This window comes from Garra rufa, chromosome 15 (assembly GCF_049309525.1).
Source record: "Garra rufa chromosome 15, GarRuf1.0, whole genome shotgun sequence".
Lineage (NCBI taxonomy): Eukaryota > Metazoa > Chordata > Actinopteri > Cypriniformes > Cyprinidae > Garra > Garra rufa.
The window spans coordinates 38,328,966-38,350,078 of NC_133375.1; the positions used below are offsets into that span (position 1 = coordinate 38,328,966).

A 21,113-nucleotide genomic window follows, 5' to 3' on the forward strand; every position below is an offset into this window, starting at 1 on the left:
ATACTATCGTTCAAATATTTGTGGTATGGATTGATTATTCTTAATAATAATAGTATTTATTATTATTATTATTATTATTATTATTATTATTATTATTTCTTGTTTTATATAATATTTTCAATGTTATGAACTAAGGAAAGCTAACTGACCTAGACTTATTATTATATATTTTTTTTATTAATCTTTTTTCAATGTTATGAACTGAGGAAAGACAACTGACCTAAACATTGCAAATATTTTTTTTGGATTAATAAATTACTATCTATTTGGTCATTTTTATAATAATGATTATTCTTAATAATACTAAAACTACTACTACTACTACTAATTATTATTATTATTATTATTATTATTATTATTATTATTATTATTATTATTATTATTATTATTATTATAGTTTTTCTTAATATTAATAAATTATTTAATTTTTTCATAATGATATTTTTTCTAATTAATAATAATAATTATTACTGGTAGTAGTATTATTAGTATTAGTATTCATTTGTTATTATTATTAATATTATAAATCTGTTATTATTGTTGTTATTATTTAATGATAATAATATTAATAACAATAATATTGCTGTTTACATTTTTTTTTCAATGTTATGAACTGAGTAAAGTCAACTGACATAAACAAAACGAATAAATGTTCTAATAAATAATGTTTTTGGAAAGTTTGTTTATGCTTACTTTATATCTCATAAAAAAATCTGTAAAATCAGTAATATTGTGAAATATTATTGCAGCTTGAAATGTTTTTTTTTTAATCTATTTTAAAATGTGATGTATTCCTGTAATGCAAACCTGAATTTTGAGCATAGTTACTCCAGTCTTTAGTGTTGCTGTAGTATTTCTGTAGAAACCAGTAAACGTCTTTGATAAATATAAAGTTAAAAAGAATATTTTTTTTAAATAGGAATCTTTGCTTAAAAACAACAACAACAAAACAATTGTTCAACAAACTTGTGAATGATAGTGTATGTTTCCAAGTGAAAAAGTGCACTAAAATACACTTTATTTCAGTACACTTTCATTAAAGAGCTTTATTTTTATGCACTAGCTTTGTCCATAATATACAAAATATATTCTATATTACTTCTTAAGATAATTTTAAGAACATCTAAGGGTCAACTGTGCTATTTTGGGACACCATGAATATGAACTGAGTGTTCTTTTAAAACACTATCTCTGTATTTAAAAAAATGATTTAGTTACCAATTCTAGCACTCTTGAACCCATATTTCATATACTTTTAAATACACTCATCATACATAGAAAATAAATATACAAATTATTTAAAAATAAGAATTATAAAACATTTTTATACTTTAAATATTTGATTTAAAAAGTCCTATAAATATAATTCATGTAAATGTAAACACCCACAGGGTTTTGCTTGTAATTAATATATTTCCGCTGTATTTTTCACGAAAATCCATTAAAAAATGTGAAAGTATATAAAAAAAATCCACTAAAACTGTATGTAAGGTGTTCATAGCACACTTTTAAATAATGCACTTCTAAAACACTTTTGTGTATTTGGTGTAATATTTTTGACTACACTTAAAATCAGTTCAAATGTTAGTGCTAATTATTGCATTTATATTAAGTGTATTTAAGTACCACAGTGGGTATATGAATTTACAACTAGTACATTAGTAATATATTTTACTAATATCAGTTTAATTAAAATTTAGAATTGCTATATAAAAGTCTACTAAGATTGAACAAATGTATAAAGCATTTAAAGCACACTTTTAAGAAATACATTAATAAAACTTTTCAGTAGTATGCTTTATTTCAACGCACTAAAAACAATTTAAGTATAAGTGTTATGTAGTATACTTTGTCAAGTGTACTGAAGTACTACTGAAGTATAAATATACTTTTAATTAATTTGTAATAATTTGTATTTTTCGTGTTTTGAAGTGTTTTATTTAGCACAAAAAATAAAAATGTACTACAAATGTACTTGCTTGTATATATTTTTTGTGCATTCAAGTATACTTTATTTTTAAATCACCCTTTAATTTTCTTTTAACAAAAGTTGTTTCTAAATGTAAATGTCTATTAGCATTACAGTTAAAGTCAAAAGTTTACATTTTACCAAAATAAGAGGGATCATACAAAATGCATGTTATTTTTTATTTAGTACTGACCTGAATATGATATTTCACATAAAAGACAGGAATTTAAACATCAGGGTAAATTTTACCTTATTTTGTCTTCTGGGAAACGTGTAAGTATGTAAGAAAAATGTAAGCGTCTTCTGTAGCTTCTGAAGAGGAGTACTAAATGATTTAGTATTTATAAAATATGATATTTAGGCATTCTGTTCAGAAGTTTACACTCCTGGCTCTTAATGCTTTGTGTTTCCTTCTGAAGCATCAGTGAGCATTTGAACCTTTTGTAATAATTGCATATTAGTCCCTCAGTTGTCCTTAGTTTGAAAAGATGGATCTCAAATCCATACAGTCATTGTTGGAAAGGGTTCAAATAGACAAAAATGCTTAAAAGCCAAAACATTTGTGGGACTTTTAACTATTCAGGACTAACAAAGGACTCATGAACAACTAAAAAAAAAACAGCTGTGGATCATTCAGGTAAGAACACAGTATTAAGAATCAAGTGAATGTAAACTTTTCTCTTGTGGACTATATGTAACCATCTTTTGATGGTGAAATATCTTATTCAGGTCAGTACTAAATTAAAAGTAACATGCATTTTGTATGATCCCTCTTATTTTGGTAAAATAACATTTTGCAGATTATGAAGGTGTATGTAAACTTTTGACTTCAACTGTATGTGCCAATGCAAAGCTGTCAAAAATAACCTTTGACACATTGCATCTGAAAATATTTCTATTGCTAAACCTCTTGGCACATTCATACCATTCTACTGTATGTTTTGTCATATTGAAATCAGGTACTGTAACAGCATCAAAGTCCTAAATTCAGTTGAGTGTTACATTTTTAATGTTGAAAATACTTTAATGTCTGTTCCATCTCAGATCCCGCTGCTTGATGAAGGGATCCGGATCCACGGTGAGAAATCCACAGAGCAGCTCAAACCCCTTCACAACAGACTCGTCACCTGCTTCCAGGACCTGCGTGCTAAAGTGGAGAAACTCTACGGTGTCATTACTCTAGTAAGTCTGACAGATTCAACTCTAAAGGAGGGATTTGTAAGAGATAGACCTAGGGTTTGCAGTTTCTGAGTGGAAATGTTTCAGATCTGAGGAAATGATTCACACGGGATATTGTGTGACAATTTCTTTGAAGGAGTTTTGAAATCAGCTAAGACAACACAAGGTTTGGTTTTGTGAGACTGTAGACTACAAGAGGGAGGACAGATCTGCTTTAAAGTGACTTGTTTGTGTGTCAGGCTTTTGCTACACTTGCAGGTTCATTTGGTCCCCACAAACATAGTAAATCCCACACTTTTTAGTCTTTTCATTAAGATGTTTTTCTTTGTGTATGCCAGATGTTTGGTTCCCGAAAGGAAGAATATCTTAATGGTGAAGTTTGTCATTGTTTTGAAGTTAAAATACTTTCTTCCACCTCAGGTTATATGCAGAGACAACTCATCAATTCAACTTAATTTTTTCTCTAAATGCATGAGTTAACTTGTTGTGCAGAAACATGCTTTTACTTTACTTAGAAATGTTAACTTTAAACAATTTTACAAAGCAAAAATACCACATACTGACACTACAGTTCAAAAGTTTAAAGTTAAGATTTTTTTTTTTCTAAAAGATTCTCTCAAGGCTGCAAAAACTGTAATATTGTAAAATATTATTGCAATTTAAAACTGTTTTACAACTGTTTTGTAGTATATTTGCATGAAAATGTAACTAATTTCTGTGACACAAAGCTGCATTTTTAGCATCATTATTTCAGTCTTCAGTGTCACATGATCCTTCAGAAATCATTCTAATATGTGACCCTGGACCACAAAACCAGTCTTAAGTAGCATGGGTATATTTTTGCATTGTGTATGGGTCAAAATTATAGATTTTTCTTTTATGTAGAACTTAGTGACATCCATGTTAAGTTTTAAAAAGAGACATGTTTCCGCTTGTGTCCAGCCCTGCTCTCTGACAGAGAAGAAAAAAAGTCGTGTGGGGTCGGTGGTGATGCCGTACATCATGTCCTCCACGCTCAGAAGGATGTCCACCATCTCAAACGCCTCCTCTGGACACTCCAGCGGCTCAGGTTCCTCCGATGGAAACTCCTCTAGACCTGCTTCCCAGGAGTCAGTATCCAACACGTCCTGTTCTCTTATTCCTAGAAATACACTCCCTCGTTTTCAGCACCGCACTCAGGGCTAATTTGGCGCAGTACAGAGTTTCTGTGGTCACGGAAAGGTCACTGAATGATTCAGTTTCCCTTGTAATTACGCTTTCTGCTAGTGGACAAACATGACATTAATCCGTTTAACCTCCGTGTTTAATTGGCTCTTGTAGGTGTTGGATAAGTGGATTCTCATTAAGCAAGTCTTTAATTACCATAAACTCCCCAATAATTTAGATAAAAAAAAAAAAAACTAAGCTCAAATCTTAAAAAAAAAAATAAATGTAGAGAAAAAGTGTAAATGACAACCTTAACCACTTCTTACTGTTTAGTATTTACAGATGAAATGATGCCAACTTAGTAATTCATAACTGGTCAGAACACTTGCCTTATAAGTTTTTTCTTTTTGCTGCAAAGTCATTATTATGATTGAATAATGCCTAGTGGGAAAGAACATGAAGACTTTTCAGTTTGCAGTTTTCATTTTTCTGTCCCTTGTGCATGGTTTGACGTCATTCGAGTGTGCTTTTGGTTGCTGAGAAAATATTCTTGGTAATTAATTCTTAATTTAGTATGACTTAATTCTTAATTAAGCTGTAATATAGTTTATTTAAGACCATTTCCCTCTCTGAGACTAAAAAAAATTTGAAAAATCACAAGGGGAAAAATAGAGAGTAACTTAAATTAAATTAAAATTATGAGGGAAAATGAGGCGTTTTGATTACAGCCTCTTTACTACTAATAACATGTTTCATATTCAGATGGTATCTACAATTTGTGCATGAGCAGGTATAAATTATATTAAAATAGAAAACTGTTAAAAAATATATTTTAAACTGTAATAAATTAGATTCAGCTTTGATGAGCATAAGAGTATTCTTTAAAAAAAAAACATTTACAAATCTTACTGATATATAGTTTTTTATTTTTTATTTATTCAGTCAAAGTGGTATATTTATTTAATATCAGCCATTTAGTGTTTATCGGAAATCATTAAAGTAATTTGGAAATTAAAAGTGAAGTGCATTGAGACATTGAGATTCATAAAACAAAGTGCTAAAATGTGCCAGACTGACATGAGCACTTGGAGAGTTTTAGAATAAACTTTTGAAAATCTTATTGTTTCTTTCTTTGCATGTTAAAACTTCAGGATTCAAATTAAAACAAGCCAACAATGGTTTGTGCCTTTTCTATTGTGACTGTATTATCCTAGTCTGAAGCATTTGGACATGATGCATGTCTCTTTTAATTGTTGCATTTCCAATTATGTTTGAAAAACTCTTTTGTTCACTGACCTTCCTTTTATATCATTGTTTTTAAAGTTACCATTTCTGTTTTTAGCAGACGTGTTCTTATCAAAATGCCAATCAAATGTGTATATATCGTATAAATAAGTAGCAATTACCAAGACAGGCATCTGAGACAATAAGACTCAAGAATCTCTCAAGAATGATTGTATATATATTGAAATTTTATATCCGGTTCCTATTTGGAGGTTTACACTTCTGCGTCACTCAGCCCACAAGTGGCTTACTTATAGTCTCTTCACATTAAACTGAGATAGGAAAAAATATAAGAAAAAAAAACAACACACCTGATTTTAAAGCAGGTAAGTTGCTAGAGCAGATTACAAAGATAATACACAAGCAGAATGTTGTTGTTGTACAAAGGGACGACATGCTCAGAGGATTTGTATAGGTGTGCACAAGGTTTTCATCTGATTGTCTCTTTTTCTCTCAGTTCGCTGCTCTCCCGCGTGAGCGACAGCAGGGTTTCGGTTCTGTCTCGCTCGGAGGAAGATAATCGGATAAGTAAGAAGAACAGGAAAGAATGGAGCATGAGCAAGTCTCAGGTCTTACTGGAGCGACCCGCTGACACAGACGAGGTGCTTTTCTGTTTTCTGTGAGCTGTTCATAACCGTGTTCATTCCCTGATGTTAACATCTGTTTGATGTTGATTTCTGTCATTTCATAGTGAAATCGGATGGAATAAATCATAGTGGTCTAATGTAACATTTGCAGATATGATTACTTTTATATGCTGTCTGTGTGGTGGCAGATTCCTCCAGAGAAGCAGCCGAGGCCTAAAAGTCTGACGATAGGAGACCGGAGACTCACGCTGTCCCTGTTTCATGCGGAATCATCCAGTTTGAGTTTACACAACCCTCTCAGCCCTCTGCCTGCCTCGCCGCACACACCACGCAGCTCCAGTGAGTGCACAACCACACATCTGACACGAACCGAGATTTATTTTTTATTCTTGAGCTATGGTTTTTCTTTGCCATGGTGCATGAATATGGAAATGCTACCATCACTCTACCATGATGCTACAGCACTTTTTCTTTAAAATAGTTTTCAGCCTACGCTGCTATTCAATAATTTGGGGTCAAGTTTCTTATGCATACCAAGGCTGCATTTGTTTGATCAAAAATACAGTACAAATATTATATTTTTCATTTGTATTATATTATATATTTAGTGTATATTATATTCCTATTTTGGTAACACTTTACAATAAGGTTCATTAGTTAAACATTAGTTAATGTATTAACTAACATGAACTAACCATGAGCAATACATTCGTTACTGTATTTACTAATCTTTATTAACGTCAGTTAACGGAAATACAGTTGTTCATTGTTTGTTCATGTTAGTTCACACTGCATTAACTAATGTTAACAAGACTTTAATAATGCATTAGTAAATGTTGAAATAAACATTAACAAAGATTAATAAATGCTGTATAAGTGCAGTTCACTATTAGTTCATGTTAACTAATGTGAAAATGTAGTCCTGTTATGCAAAGCTGATTTTTTTATTTTTTTTTTGCTGCTAAAATAATATTTTATATTATAGGGCCTTATGAAATCAAATTTTATTTTTCCAAATTCCATTTTATTATTTATTTTAGATTTAACATTTATTTATTTTATCCATTTCAGTTTGTCTAAACTCTATTTGAACGGTTACATAAAAAAATGTTAAAAAACAGCAATTTTTTAAAAGTTTAACAAAAATAAAAATTTTAAGGCCTTATAAAATAGTAATTTTAATCAAATTAATTTTAACCAAATTATGTGTTTGCCATAATTTTAATGGTTTCATTAAATTCTAACAATCAAAAGCATCTCTAATGAAATGATTTTATAAAAAATATATATATTTATATATTTTTTGAAATACTGTGTATTTAAATTTTTCTGGAAAATAAATGTTGGTAAATATTTGTCTGCTAAACATTCCTTTAAAAAGTAATGTTTTTAAAAATTATTTTATTAGTAGTTGTATTACATTAAGTAAGTTAAACAAGAGTTCGTAAAGAAAAGACAATGAAAGTACTTTGAACAAAGAAGGTCTACTTTTTGTTTTCTTTTTTAATTATTATTTTTTTTTAATTATTTGTTGGGCAGTTATATTTGAGTAAATATATATATGTTTGTTTATACACTGCTTCTCAAAAGTTTGGGACCAGTAAGATTTTTAATGGTTTTATAGACGTTTCTTATACTCATCAAGGGTGTATTTATTTGATAAAATATACATAAACAACTGTAACATTGTGAAATATTATTTCAATTTAAAATAACTGTTCTCTGTGTGAATATATTTTAAAATGTAATTTATTCCTGTGATACAAAGCTAATTTTTCAGCATCATTAATCCATTATTCAGTGTCACGTGATCCTTCAGAAATCATTCTAATATGCTGATTTATTATCAATGTTAAAAACAGTTGTGCTGCGTAACATTATTTTTTTCCCCCTAGGATTATTTAACAAATAAAAGGTTGTAAAGAGCTGTGTTTATTTAAAATAGAAATTTATAAAAAAGTAAACCACCATCTAAAAGTTTGAGGTCAGTAAATTTTCTTTTTTTTCTTTTTTTTTTTAAATAAGTTAATAAGTTAATTTACCAAGGATGTGTTAAATTGACAAAAAGTGATGGCAAAGACTTATATTGTTACAAAAAAAAAAATCCTGAAAAAAGAATCACAGGTTCCAAAAAAATATAGCAGCACAACTGTTTCCAACATTGATATTAACAGTAATTAATCATCATATTAGAACGATTTTTGAAGAACCATGTAACACTGAAAACTGAAGTAATGGCTGATAAAAATGCAGGGATAAATTACATGTTAAAATATATTAATATAGAACACCATTAGTTTAAACTGTAATAATATTTCACAATATTACATTTTTTCAGTATTTTTGATCAAGTAACTGCAGCCTTGAGCATATAAGAATTCTTTAAAAAACTTTTACCGATGCCAAACTTTTGAGCAGCAGTGTATGAGTTGCAAGTTTGTAATATATTTAAGAAAAAAATCTAATAAATAAAGGTTAAAATTCCAAATCAAACTTATTCAGTGATGTTTTATACGTATATAATTTATAATTATTATTTCTTTTTATAATCTATTGATATTAAATGCTTTATTTTTATCATTTTCGTAACTGAAAATATTTAAATTTACACCTTTATAGTGCTTTATGCAATACAGATTGTTTCAAAACAGCTTTACAGTAATAAACAGTAAAACAACAAATGTCATCAAATATGAAACTAATTCTGCTGTAAAGCAGGTCTAAAAAACAGTAGTGTCATTATTTAGCTCAAGTCAGTTCAGTTTTGATTCAATTCAGTTTAAAACATGTGGAAATTCATAAGTTTTTAAGGATATATACATTAATATAAATAAATGCACAGAATACCAATATGTAGAACACTGATACATCTGTCTAAACATATTAAACCTCATATGTGACCCTGGACCACAAAACCAGTCATAAGGTTAAATTTGACAAAACTGAGATGTATACATCATATGAAAGATCAATAAATAAGCTTTCTTTTGATGTATGGTTTATTAGGATAGGACAATATTTGGCTGAGATAGGTCTATTTGAATATTTGGAATCTGAGGGTGCAAAAAAATCAAAATACTGAGAAAATCACCTTTAAAGTTGTCCAAATTAAGTTCTTAACAATGCATTTTACTAATCAAAAATTACATTTTGATATGTTTACAGTAGGAATTTTACAAAAAATCTTCATGGAACATGATCTTTACCTAATTTCCTAATGATTTTTGGCATAATAGAAAAATCAAAAATTTTGAACCATGCAATGTATTTTTGGCTATTGCTATAAATATACCCCAGCGACTTAAGACTGGTTTTGTGGTCCAAGGTCACATATATATTATCATCCCATAGGTTACACGTGTCTCCCGAGTGAGAGCAGCTACAGCACACTGGACATCAAAAACACCCCTCCACCAATGCCACCCAAAAAACACCCTCACGAGAACGAGAGCATCTATAACTCCACCTCTGATGTAAGACACAACACACACTTAGAAAACAGTTCAAATCTTAATAGCAAATGTACACTTTCCTTTGTACATTTGAGATGAAATCTTAATGACAAAAAGTGCTAAAATGACTAAAATGCTTTGCCTTTTTTTTTTTTTTATCTCACCCATAGTTCACACCTCCTTTACCAACAAAGGTTGAAAACAAGCCTCCACCGCCTCCACCCAAAACACGCAAGTCCATGTTTCCCACCTATGAGAGCAATCCACAATAAAGACACTGCGGTTCTCCAGAATCCAGAAACAGATGTCTGCGGTACTGTGTCTCAAATAATTGCGTGCTGTGAAAAACACTTCTAAACGGTACTTGTTCCTCTTTTAAAAAATTCAGAGCTGAGAGAATATTTGTCATGGTTATCTTATTAAACCTGTTTATAATTCATCTTTGGTAGCAAAACAGCAGTATCATCCTGAAAAATCCTGATATTTTTTGTGGAAACGGACCTCTGCTGTGTATTTATTCATAACTGCTGGGCAGGAACGTGACCAAAGGTTGGTTGGTTTGTTGAATATTAAAATCAGCCTCACATCCACCGGATTAGTTTATCTCAACCTGTTTCTGTGCCTTTTAAATAGAGGTATTTAAAGTTAATGAAGATCTGTGCACATATTCACTTTGCACATTGCTCATAATTGTCAGGTTGCACGTTCATGCAATTAAAACTTTTGTAGTTAAACCTCTTGTACCCGCAGTACAGTTTGCAGTTTTCCCTTAAGCAAGAAAAGGCTCTTGATGTGATTTTTTTTTTCCTTCTCTCTAGAGAGCTACAAAATTCCAAATATTTAAAAAGCCTGTGAGCTAGATTTAATTGTACAGAAATGCAATAAGACGCGGTATAAAAAATTCAGGCTTTCTGAAATGATTTAAAATGTCTTATTTTTGTCAGGATTGCAAATAAGCAGATTAAATGTCCTTGAATTCATGAACGCTACATAATGTGTTGTTAATTCACTGCAAAATGAACATTTGCTGACAATTTAGTCACCCTCAGGACATCCAAGACATAGATGAGTTTTCTTCATTTGAACAGATTTGGAGAAATTTACTCTGCAGTGAATGGGTGCCGTCAGAATGAGAGTCCAAACAGCTGATTAAAACATTTCAATAATTAACAAGTAATCCACACCACTCCAGTCCATCTGTTAATTACTTATCGATAAACAAATACATCAAGCCATTTTAACTTTAAACCGTCCCTTCTGACCAAAATACGAGTAAAAAAAGTCCATTCTCTGTTGTCCGTTCACATCAAAACCTACCCATATTTTTCTTTAGAACTATTATGGACTGTAAAGGGTACTTCATCTGTGCATATTTCTCTCCTGATTCAGACTAGACAACATTTTCACTAGACAAAGCAATATTATGGAATATGGACTTTTTAAGGTGGAAACATCTTAATGATGGATTTGTTTCTTACAAACACACAGCTTTTCACTTCACAAGACATAAATTGATGGACTGGAGTGGTGTGGATTACTTGTGGATTATTGTGATGTTTTTATCAAGTGTTTGGGCTCTCATTCTGATGGCACCCATTCACTGCAGAGGATCCATTGGTGAGCAAGTTATGTAATGCTACTTTTTTTTCCTTCACTCCAGAGACCTACAAAATTCCAAACATGTAAAAAGCCTGTGAGCTAAATTTAATTGTAGAGAAATGCAATAAGATGCAGTATAAAAAATTCAGGCTTTCTGAAATGATTTAAAATGTCTTATTTTGGTCACGATTGCAAACAAACAGATTAAATGTCCTTGAATTCCTGAATGCTACCTAATGTGTTAATAATTCACTGCAAAATGAAAATTTGCTGAAAATTTACTCCGACTCAGGACATCCAAGACATGGATGAGTTAGTTTTTTTTTTTATCTGAACAGATTTGGAGAAATGTAGCATAACATGACTTTCTCACCAATGGATCCTCTGCAGTGAATGGGTGCCGTCAGATTAAGAGTCCAAACAGCTGATTAAAACATCACAATAATTAACAAGTAATCCACACCACTCCAGTCCATCTGTTAATTACTTATTAATGAACAAATACATCAAGGCATTTTAACTTTCAACTGTCGCTTCTGACTAAAATATATTAAAGTCCATTCTCTGTTGTACGTTCACATCAAAACCTACCCATAAATTTGTGTAGAACTAATATGGACTGTTTTCATTTGTAAATGGTACTTCATCTGTGCATATTTCTCTCCTGATTCAGACTAAATGTCGTTTTCACTGGAGAAAGCAATATTATGGAAAATGGACTCTGAGGTTTTAAGTTGAAAATGTCTTGATGGATTTTGTTTCTTAACACACCACTTTTCACTTTCACCAATGAATGGGTGCCGTCGGAATAAGAGTCCAAACAGCTGATAAAAACATCACAATAATTAACAAGTAATCCATACCACTCCAGTCCATCTGTTAATTACTTATCAATAAACAAATACATCAAGGCATTTTAACTTTAAACCATCGCTTTTGACCAAAATACATTAAAGAAGTCCATTGTCAGTTGTACGTTCACATCAAAACCTACCTATATATTTGTTTAGAACTATTATGGACTGTTTTTGTTTGTAAATGGTACTTCATCTGTGCATATTTCTCTCCTGATTCAGACTAGATGACATTTTCACTGGAGAAAGTAATATTTTGGAATATGCGTGTGAGGTTTTAAGTTAAAAACTTAAGTAATGGATTTGTTTCTTACGAACACACAGCTTTTCACTTAAGACATAAATTGATAGACTGGAATGATGTGGATAACCTTGTGGGTTATTATGATGTTTTTATCAGCTGTTTTTGGACTCTTTGAGCAAGTGATGTAATTCTAAATAAACTCATCTACATCTTAGATGACCTGAGGGTAAGTACATTTTCAGCAAATATCTATTTTTGCATGAACTATCCCTTTAAAGCATGATACATTCTAGGAAGGTTTGAGATGAGGGCTTTAGGTTTTATGGCTTGCTTGTTCATTTACCTCAAGTCAAAATATCAGACTTAAGTAGTACATGCACTGTATTTGTCTCATGATGTTTTTTATTTGTTTATATGATAATGATGTTTAGGTTTTTTTCTTTTGTGATTCAGAATTGGTCATTCATCATGATAGAATGCAACTGCAACTTCGGATATTTTAATTTATTCATTGTCATGTTGTTGAATGCAGCGCTCCAGTTATAAATTTGTTTGTGATTATATAAAGATATCAGAATAGCAGAATTCTTAAGTTCACTGGTTAAAAACTACACTGGGTCTGGGCATTAATATTTTTTTTCTTGCATTGGGTTCTTATAATAAGGTAATTTTCATAAGGTTTTGTACTTTTGCAAATATGGTAATATTTAATTGATGTGCTCATGGAAAATTCTATTTCTGCATGAAATGTTTTGTACATTCTGTATTAAATCGCACAAATATCAGAACAAATATGATAGAAATTTCAGAAAATTCCAGGGAAAACCAGAACAATGTTTTTAAAGGGTTGTAGGTGTAAATATAGATGTATTTTCTTTACAGAATTATTTAAACTTGAAACTGTAATTTAAATGAGATTTGAATGAATGAAATAGTGTTTTTTTAATCTGAACAAAAATACAAACCAAGGGTATTCTGGCCTACATGGATCATTTCAACATCCAAATACCTTTTCAGTATAGTAAATGTGTGTGTTTTTAAAACAATTATTTATATTTTTCAGTCAAAGTGGACAGTTTTTGCCAAATGCAGGCAGAAACTCATTAAAACCAATTGAAAACAACCAATCATTACTGCTATTTGAGAATTTTTGCACTCCAGTTTGAATAAAAGTGCCAAAAGAAATCTTGAATCAAACTGTGTACTAGTTTTTCCCTTGTTTCAGAGTTAATACTACAAATTACCTTTCAGTGTACTGTAGATAAATCATTTTCTTTTCAAACCTGACACTGTTAAGATTTGATGCAACTTATTCTATTCAAATATATAGAAATTGCAGGTGGAATCAAATTAAATGCTTCCATACTTTCAAATAACAACATTGTGAATATTTGAAATGTTTTTTTATTAATCTGTCTATATATATAAATATATACAAGGTCCTTCTCAAACAATTTGCATATTGTTCATTATTTTCTGTAATGTACTGATAAACATTAGACTTTCATATATTTTAGATTCATTACACACAACTGAAGTAGTTCAAGCATTTTATTGTTTTAATATTGATGATTTTGGCATACAGCTCATGAAAACCCAAAATTCCTATCTCAAAAAATTAGCATATCATGAAAAGGTTCTCTAAACGAGCTATTAACCTAATCATCTGAATCAACTAATTAACCCTAAACACCTGCAAAAGATTCCTGAGGCTTTTAAAAACTCCCAGCCTGATTCATTACTCAAAACCGCAATCATGGGTAAGACTGCCGACCTGACTGCTGTCCAGAAGGCCATCATTGACACCCTCAAGCAAGAGGGTGAGACACAGAAAGAAATTTCTGAACGAATAGGCTGTTCCCAGAGTGCTGTATCAAGGCACCTCAGTGGGAAGTCTGTGGGAAGAAGAAGTGTGGCAGAAAACGCTGCACAACGAGAAGAGGTGACCGGACCCTGAGGAAGATTGTGGAGAAGGACCGATTCCAGACCTTGGGGGACCTGCGGAAGCAGTGGACTGAGTCTGGAGTAGAAACATCCAGAGCCACCGTGTACAGGCACCAGGTCAAGCCACTTTTGAACCAGAAACAGCGGCAGAAGTGCCTGACCTGGGCTACAGAGAAGCAGCACTGGACTGTTGCTCAGTGGTCCAAAGTACTTTTTTCGGATGTAAGCAAATTTTGCATGTCATTCGGAAATCAAGGTGCCAGAGTCTGGAGGAAGACTGGGAAGAGAGGGAAATGCCAAAATGCCTGAAGTCCAGTGTCAAGTACCCACAGTCAGTGATGGTTTGGGGTGCCATGTCAGCTGCTGGTGTTGGTCCACTGTGTTTTATCAAGGGCAGGGTCAATGCAGCTAGCTATCAGGAGATTTTGGAGCACTTCATGCTTCCATCTGCTGAAAAGCTTTATGGAGATGATTTCATTTTTCAGCACGACCTGGCACCTGCTCACAGTGCCAAAACCACTGGTAAATGGTTTACTGACCATGGTATTACTGTGCTCAATTGGCCTGCCAACTCTCCTGACCTGAACCCCATAGAGAATCTGTGGGATATTGTGAAGAGACAGTTGAGAGACGCAAGACCCAACACTCTGGATGAGCTTAAGGCCGCTATCGAAGCATCCTGGGCCTCCATAACACCTCAGCAGTGCCACAGGCTGATTGCCTCCATGCCACTCCGCATTGAAGCAGTCATTTCTGCAAAAGGATTCCCGACCAAGTATTGAGTGCATAACTGAACATAATTATTTGAAGGTTGACTTTTTTTGTATTAAAAACACTTTTCTTTTATTGGTCGGATGAAATATGCTAATTTTTTGAGATAGGAATTTTGGGTTTTCATGAGCTGTATGCCAAAATCATCAATATTAAAACAATAAAAGGCTTGAACTACTTCAGTTGTGTAGTAATGAATCTAAAATATATGAAAGTCTAATGTTTATCAGTACATTACAGAAAATAATGAACTTTATCACAATATGCTAATTTTTTGAGAAGGACCTGTATATATAACCAGCAAGTTTTTTTGATTAGAAATGACACGTCTCCCAGAATATTAAGATGGTGTACAAGAGGCATCATTGTGGAAAAAATTATTACTCATCTATTATTTACATTTGAATAAATAGTGGCATGTCCAAAATGATTCATACTTTTCTCAATAATCAATAGAAAAGCCTTTATTGGCTTTTACAGCAATCAAATGCTTTCTATAATTGCTGACCAGCTTTTTGCATGTCTCCACTGGTATCTTTAGCGATGAGCTCCAACTCCATCAGGTTGGAGGGTCTCCTTGCCATCACCCTGATCTTTAGCTCCCTCCAAAGATTCTCAATTGGATTTAAGTCAGGACTCTGGCTGGGCCACTGCAAAATGTTAATGTTTTTGTCTGCTAACATTTCTTCACCACTATTGCTGTGTGTTTTGGGTCGTTGTCGTGCTTAAATGTCCACTGGTGCCCAAGGCCAAGTTTCTCTGCAGACTGCCTGATGTTGTTGTTGAGAATTTCGATGTATTGCTCTTTTTTTTCATGGTGCCGTTTACTGTGATTAGGTTCCCTGGTCCACCGGCTGAAAAACACCCCAAAACATTAGGTTCCCACCACCATGTTTGACAGTGGGGATGGTGTTCTTAGGGTTGAAGGCTTCTCCTTTTTTACGCCAAATGAAGGCTACATCATTGTGGCCAAACAATTCAATTTTTGTTTCATCTGAAAACATTAATCATAAAACAGAAGACCAGAAGTCTTGTCCAGATGAACATTTGCAAAGGCCAAGCGGACTTTTGTGTGCCTTATCTGGAGAAGTGGTGTCCTCCTTGGTCTGCGTCCGTGGTACCCAGCAATGTGCAGTGTCCGTTGGACTGTCTTGCCACCAGCAGAGCCCAGATACATCAGGATGGCCTTGGTGGTGATTCTTTTTTTTTTTATTATTTTTTTTTTATAACCTCTCTCACTATCCTCCTGGCCAGCACAAGTGCCACTTTTGGCTTCCGACCACGTCCTCTGAGATTTTTCACAGTGCGGAACATCTTGTATTTTTTAATAATACTTTGCACTGTAGCCACTGGAACTTCAAAACATTTAGATATGGTCTTATAGCCCTTTCCTGACTTGTGAGCAGCCGCAGGTCCTCAGTGAGCTCCTTTGTCTTAGCTATGACTGTCCACAAACCAACAGCAGAGAGCTTCTGTTTTTCACCTGTTGAGTTGATTAAAACAGCTGTTCCCAATGAATCAGGGTAATTAGGATGCTTTAGAACAGCTTGGACTATTTGGAATGGTATAGAACTTTGGATTTTCCAATAGACTGTGACAATTTGTGAAGGGTATGAATAATTTTGTACATGCCACTTTTTGTTCAGATGTAAATACAAGCTGAGAAATATTTTTTTTCCACAATGATGCCTCTTGTACATCGCCTTATTATCTTTTGGGTGAAGCCTGTGTCATTTCCGGTCAAAAAAAATTGCTGGTTGAATAAAAGTAACTTTAAGTCAGAATTTGCCAGGGGTATGAATAATTTCAGGCATGACTGTATATGTATGTATATATATAAGATCATTTTCTACTCTTTGATTTATAGAAGAAAACTGCTGAGAGAAATAAGTTAATCAATGCAATAATATTAACATCTATGGCTAGTTTTCTTTTGGTATTTACAGCGGCCCTGAATTTATTTGGATCTGGTTTGTATGTCTAAAATCATTTTAAATGTGTATGTTTTGGTTATACATACACCTTTATGACCTTATATTGTTAGTTCTTCTATCCGTTTGACACACCAATGAGCTAGTAAAAGCTAAAAGGTAACAAAACGTCAAATACTTCTTAGTCAAACATACTGTGTGTTTGTACTTGAATGAAGAGTAACTTGTCACAGTGATCTTATTTAAATTGTTATGATCTTGAGTCATCCAGAGCCCCGACGGTTAGGTAATAACTGGTCATCTCCCGAGTTTACGATGCCCCAGGATGACATTATACTCTTGACATCTGTTCTCTCTCAGCGGGCAGAAATGGAGGTGGTGGGTGAGAGTCGACGCAGCAGCAGATCAAAGCTCTTTCCCGTCCCTCAGGCTGGAGATTACAGACTGAAGAATCTCGCCTCTGAAGGTGTTGCTCTTTTTTTTTTTTTTTAAACGGATACTTCTCTGTGTTGTGCTCAACGATACGAGGCACACAAAGTCAAGTCTCCTCTAGACCGTCATTCGTTGCTGGAATTTTATTTTTCTTTACATTTGGATTTTGGATGCTGACGATATGATTTGCTGTTGTTCGTTTTGTTTGATGCCAGACCAGAATAGATCACAGATCTCCTGCTGGAAAGTGGTTGTTAGGTGACGCTCGAAACGTCATAGTCTCTGAATAAGCCTGTAAAATGACTGACTGCTAAATAGCCTTTAATCTTACATGCCACTGATGGATATCTCCATGGTAACACCACTTTAAACTTGCCTTTACAACTGGAGATCTTCAGTTCAACCTGTAGACTCAGAAAAAAAATGATATTAGCCCCCAACGATTATATAGGCTATTTATATCATTAGCTTAATAAATGCTGGATTTTAATCAAGCCCTTTTCTTAAAAAAAAAAAAAAAACTGCTTCCATACTGTATGATTTTCTTCTGTGTAATGTTGAGCTTATGTTTATGTTTAAAGCTGTAGCCCCTGGGCTTTTTCAAAATTAATTAAACAGGGGGCAACAATTATCAACAAAAAAACACACGGTTTTGTCATGCACATCTTATTTCAGAAACAAAATGTTTTGTTGTAAATTAATTGTTATAGAGGCTATTATCCTACATTTTAAGTTCTTTTTTAAGATTGATAAATTGTTAAACGTTTATTAATCCATTAAATTGTGCACTTTTTGTGATAAATGTGTATTAAATAATACAAAATAAATCAAATAGAAAACACAGTATTTAGGGAAAATAAAAATTAAAAGGTCCTAAATTATTATTATTATTTTTTAATTCAATTCTATTAATAATTCAGTTATATATTCATTCCCAGGGTCTGTCTGGAAAACATTGCCTTCCATATTAATGATAAATTAATATTTTGATAAATACTGATATAGTATATGGCAAAAATATTGTCATAATATTCCTAGCCCGGCCCTAATTTTAAAATGTATCATGAAAAGTACTGAAAATGAAAATGACAATAAGGAAACAAACACAAATATTTTCAAGATTCTTTCCCTGGAAGTTTTTTTAATTAATTTAATTTAATTTTTATTTAATTCAATTAATAATTCAGTTATACATTCATTCCCAGGGTCTAACAAACATGTGGAAAACATTTCCTTCCATATTAGTGCTAAATTAATATTTTGATAAATACTGATATATTATGATATGGAAAGAAGTATTGTCATAATATTTCTAGCCATATCACCCAGCCCTAATTTTAAAATGTATCATGAAAAGTACTAATAAATTAAAATGAAAATGAGGAAAAGAAAAAAAAAATACAATAAAATAAAATACAGATTCAATAATTAAAAAGGCACATATATAGCCTAAACAAGTCTCGCTAAAATGAAAAACATAGAATAAATAAAATTTAAAATGTTTTTTTTTTTTTTTTAAGTGCATTAATGGAATAAATCAGTTGTCAACTGTGTTTGGATGTGGCAAAAATTGGGCTAGTTCTCATTCTTTTTGTGTGAGTTTTGAGTAAGCTTTGGGCTGGAATTTTTTTCTGGGACCTGGCAACCCTGGGAGCAGTATTAATTAAGATATTAGTCTAATATGTCACCTACCTGACTGGAAATTATAAGAACAAACACAAATGTTGTCAGGATTCTTGCTCTGGAAGTTTTTTATTAATTTATTTAATTCAATTAATAATTCAGTTATGCATTCATTCCCAGGGTCTAACAAACGTGTGGAAAACATTTCCTTCCATGTTAATGCTAAATTAATATTTTGATAAATATTGATATGGTATGATATGGAAAAAATATTGTCATAATATTTCTAGCCATATCGCCCAGCCCTAATTTAACAATTTATCATGAAAATTAAAATGAAAAGGAGAAAAAGAAACAAATGCAGTAAAATACAGATCCAATAATTAAAAATGCACATATAGCCTAAACAAATTTTGCTAAAATGAAAAACATAGAATAAATAAAATTAAAATGTTTATTTTAAAGTGCATTAATGGAATAAATCAACTGTGTTTGGATGTGGCAAAAATTGGGCTATAGTTCTCATTCTTTTTGTGCGAGTTTTGAGTAAGCTTTGGGCTGGATTTTTTTTCTGGGACCTGGCAACCCTGGGAGCAGTATTAATTAAGATATTAGTCTAATATTTCACCTACCTGACTGGAAATTATAAGAACACAAATGTTGTCAAGATTGTTGCCCTGGAAGTTTTTCAGATTCAATAATTAAAAATACACATATATAAACAAGTCTCGCTAAAATGAATAAATCAAATTAAAATGTTTCTTTTAAAGTGCATTAATGGAATAAATCAGTTGTCAACTAGTTTTCATTTTTGTGCGGGTTTTGAGTAAGCTTTGGACTGGATTTTTTCTGGCAACCCTGGGAGCAGTATTAATTAAGATATTAGTCTAATATTTCACCTACCTGACTGGAAATGATAAGAACAAACACAAATGTTGTCAAGATTCTTGCCCTGGAAATACTGGTTGAGTTTAGCCAACCACAAACGACTTTTGTTCTTCAGGCCGTTTTTTGCACTCTTCTCCTTGATTTGTTATAACCTTTAACAGTCTGTAGTACTCCAAATGGTTTTCCAGGTCTGACTGGTCACTACAAACCAAAACATGACAATAATTGGTCATTTTCAGCAGCAATAATCAGCAAAATATGTTTTGTTGGATTCAGTGGCATTGTTTACGTTCAGTGCCGTCAATATGGTAATGATTTTCCACTGAAACATCACTGTATTATCAATAGACACTGAAGAGGGCAAATGTAATAATTCGAAATTGCCAAATCGTCCCCTTCAATATTTTGCTGCACTACATTATGTAGCGCTCTTTTCGTTAGGATGACAAAAATGTTTAAAATGTCTTTTTTAGGTTAGTCAAGACGTCTAACAACACAATGATAAAATGACTGGGATGGCCAATCAAATCTGAGTGGGCGGGGTTTACTCTTCACAGAAGCAGAGCGGGAAACAGCGAATATTCCACCGAGAAGATTCAGTTAAGTCCTCTTTCAGTCAAAAAAGGGGCGAGGTAAGATGGAAAATGGAAATAGTGAAACAAATGGACAAATATTTTACAATAGAAATGATAGGCTAATATCCGGTGATGTAAACTACTTGATTTTTCCCTCAAATTTCACAGGTTTTAATGTAAAATATGGTAATTCATGTAATTCTTAACTAAATGTGAGGAGACATGAAACTATTGCGACATATTAGATATAGAAGAGTGGATGTGTGTATGTTTTAAATTAAAAATAGTTCAAAATGATTACTTCCTAACTAGAATTCGAGCTGCCTTCCACTAAAATGTCATTAATTAAGCACTTTTTCAGAAAAATGTCAAAACTTGTTTTCATTCAGAAGTATTGTGGGTCATTTGATTCATGTGGATATATTCATACATATTTATACATGTATTATATTAATTATTATATACTGACAAGAAAGGACGTTATTGCAATACCACTTTTGCACACCCTGCTTTTCTGAATTGTGGGCTGTTAGGCTCCAGAAATTGCAAAACGTCATTACAAAGGTGGCACATATTCAGATCATATTCATCATTAAGGTCCGTACCTGGTCTGATGTCAACAACAGAGGCGGAAG

The 21,113-nt window shown here is 32.4% G+C and overlaps 1 protein-coding gene across 1 annotated transcript in view; it reads left to right on the forward strand.

Moving 5' to 3' along the window:
* Positions 1-13,499, forward strand: part of dock5 (dedicator of cytokinesis 5) — a 104,265-nt gene extending 90,766 nt beyond the window's left edge. The window contains exons 46-51 of the mRNA XM_073819887.1: positions 3,014-3,151; positions 4,091-4,257; positions 6,036-6,180; positions 6,354-6,504; positions 9,517-9,638; positions 9,788-13,499. Of these exons, the coding sequence (XP_073675988.1) occupies positions 3,014-3,151; positions 4,091-4,257; positions 6,036-6,180; positions 6,354-6,504; positions 9,517-9,638; positions 9,788-9,889 (825 nt within the window). The 3' untranslated portion in view covers positions 9,890-13,499. The remainder of the gene's footprint in view (positions 1-3,013; positions 3,152-4,090; positions 4,258-6,035; positions 6,181-6,353; positions 6,505-9,516; positions 9,639-9,787) is intronic.
* Positions 13,500-21,113: the final 7,614 nt, after the last annotated feature.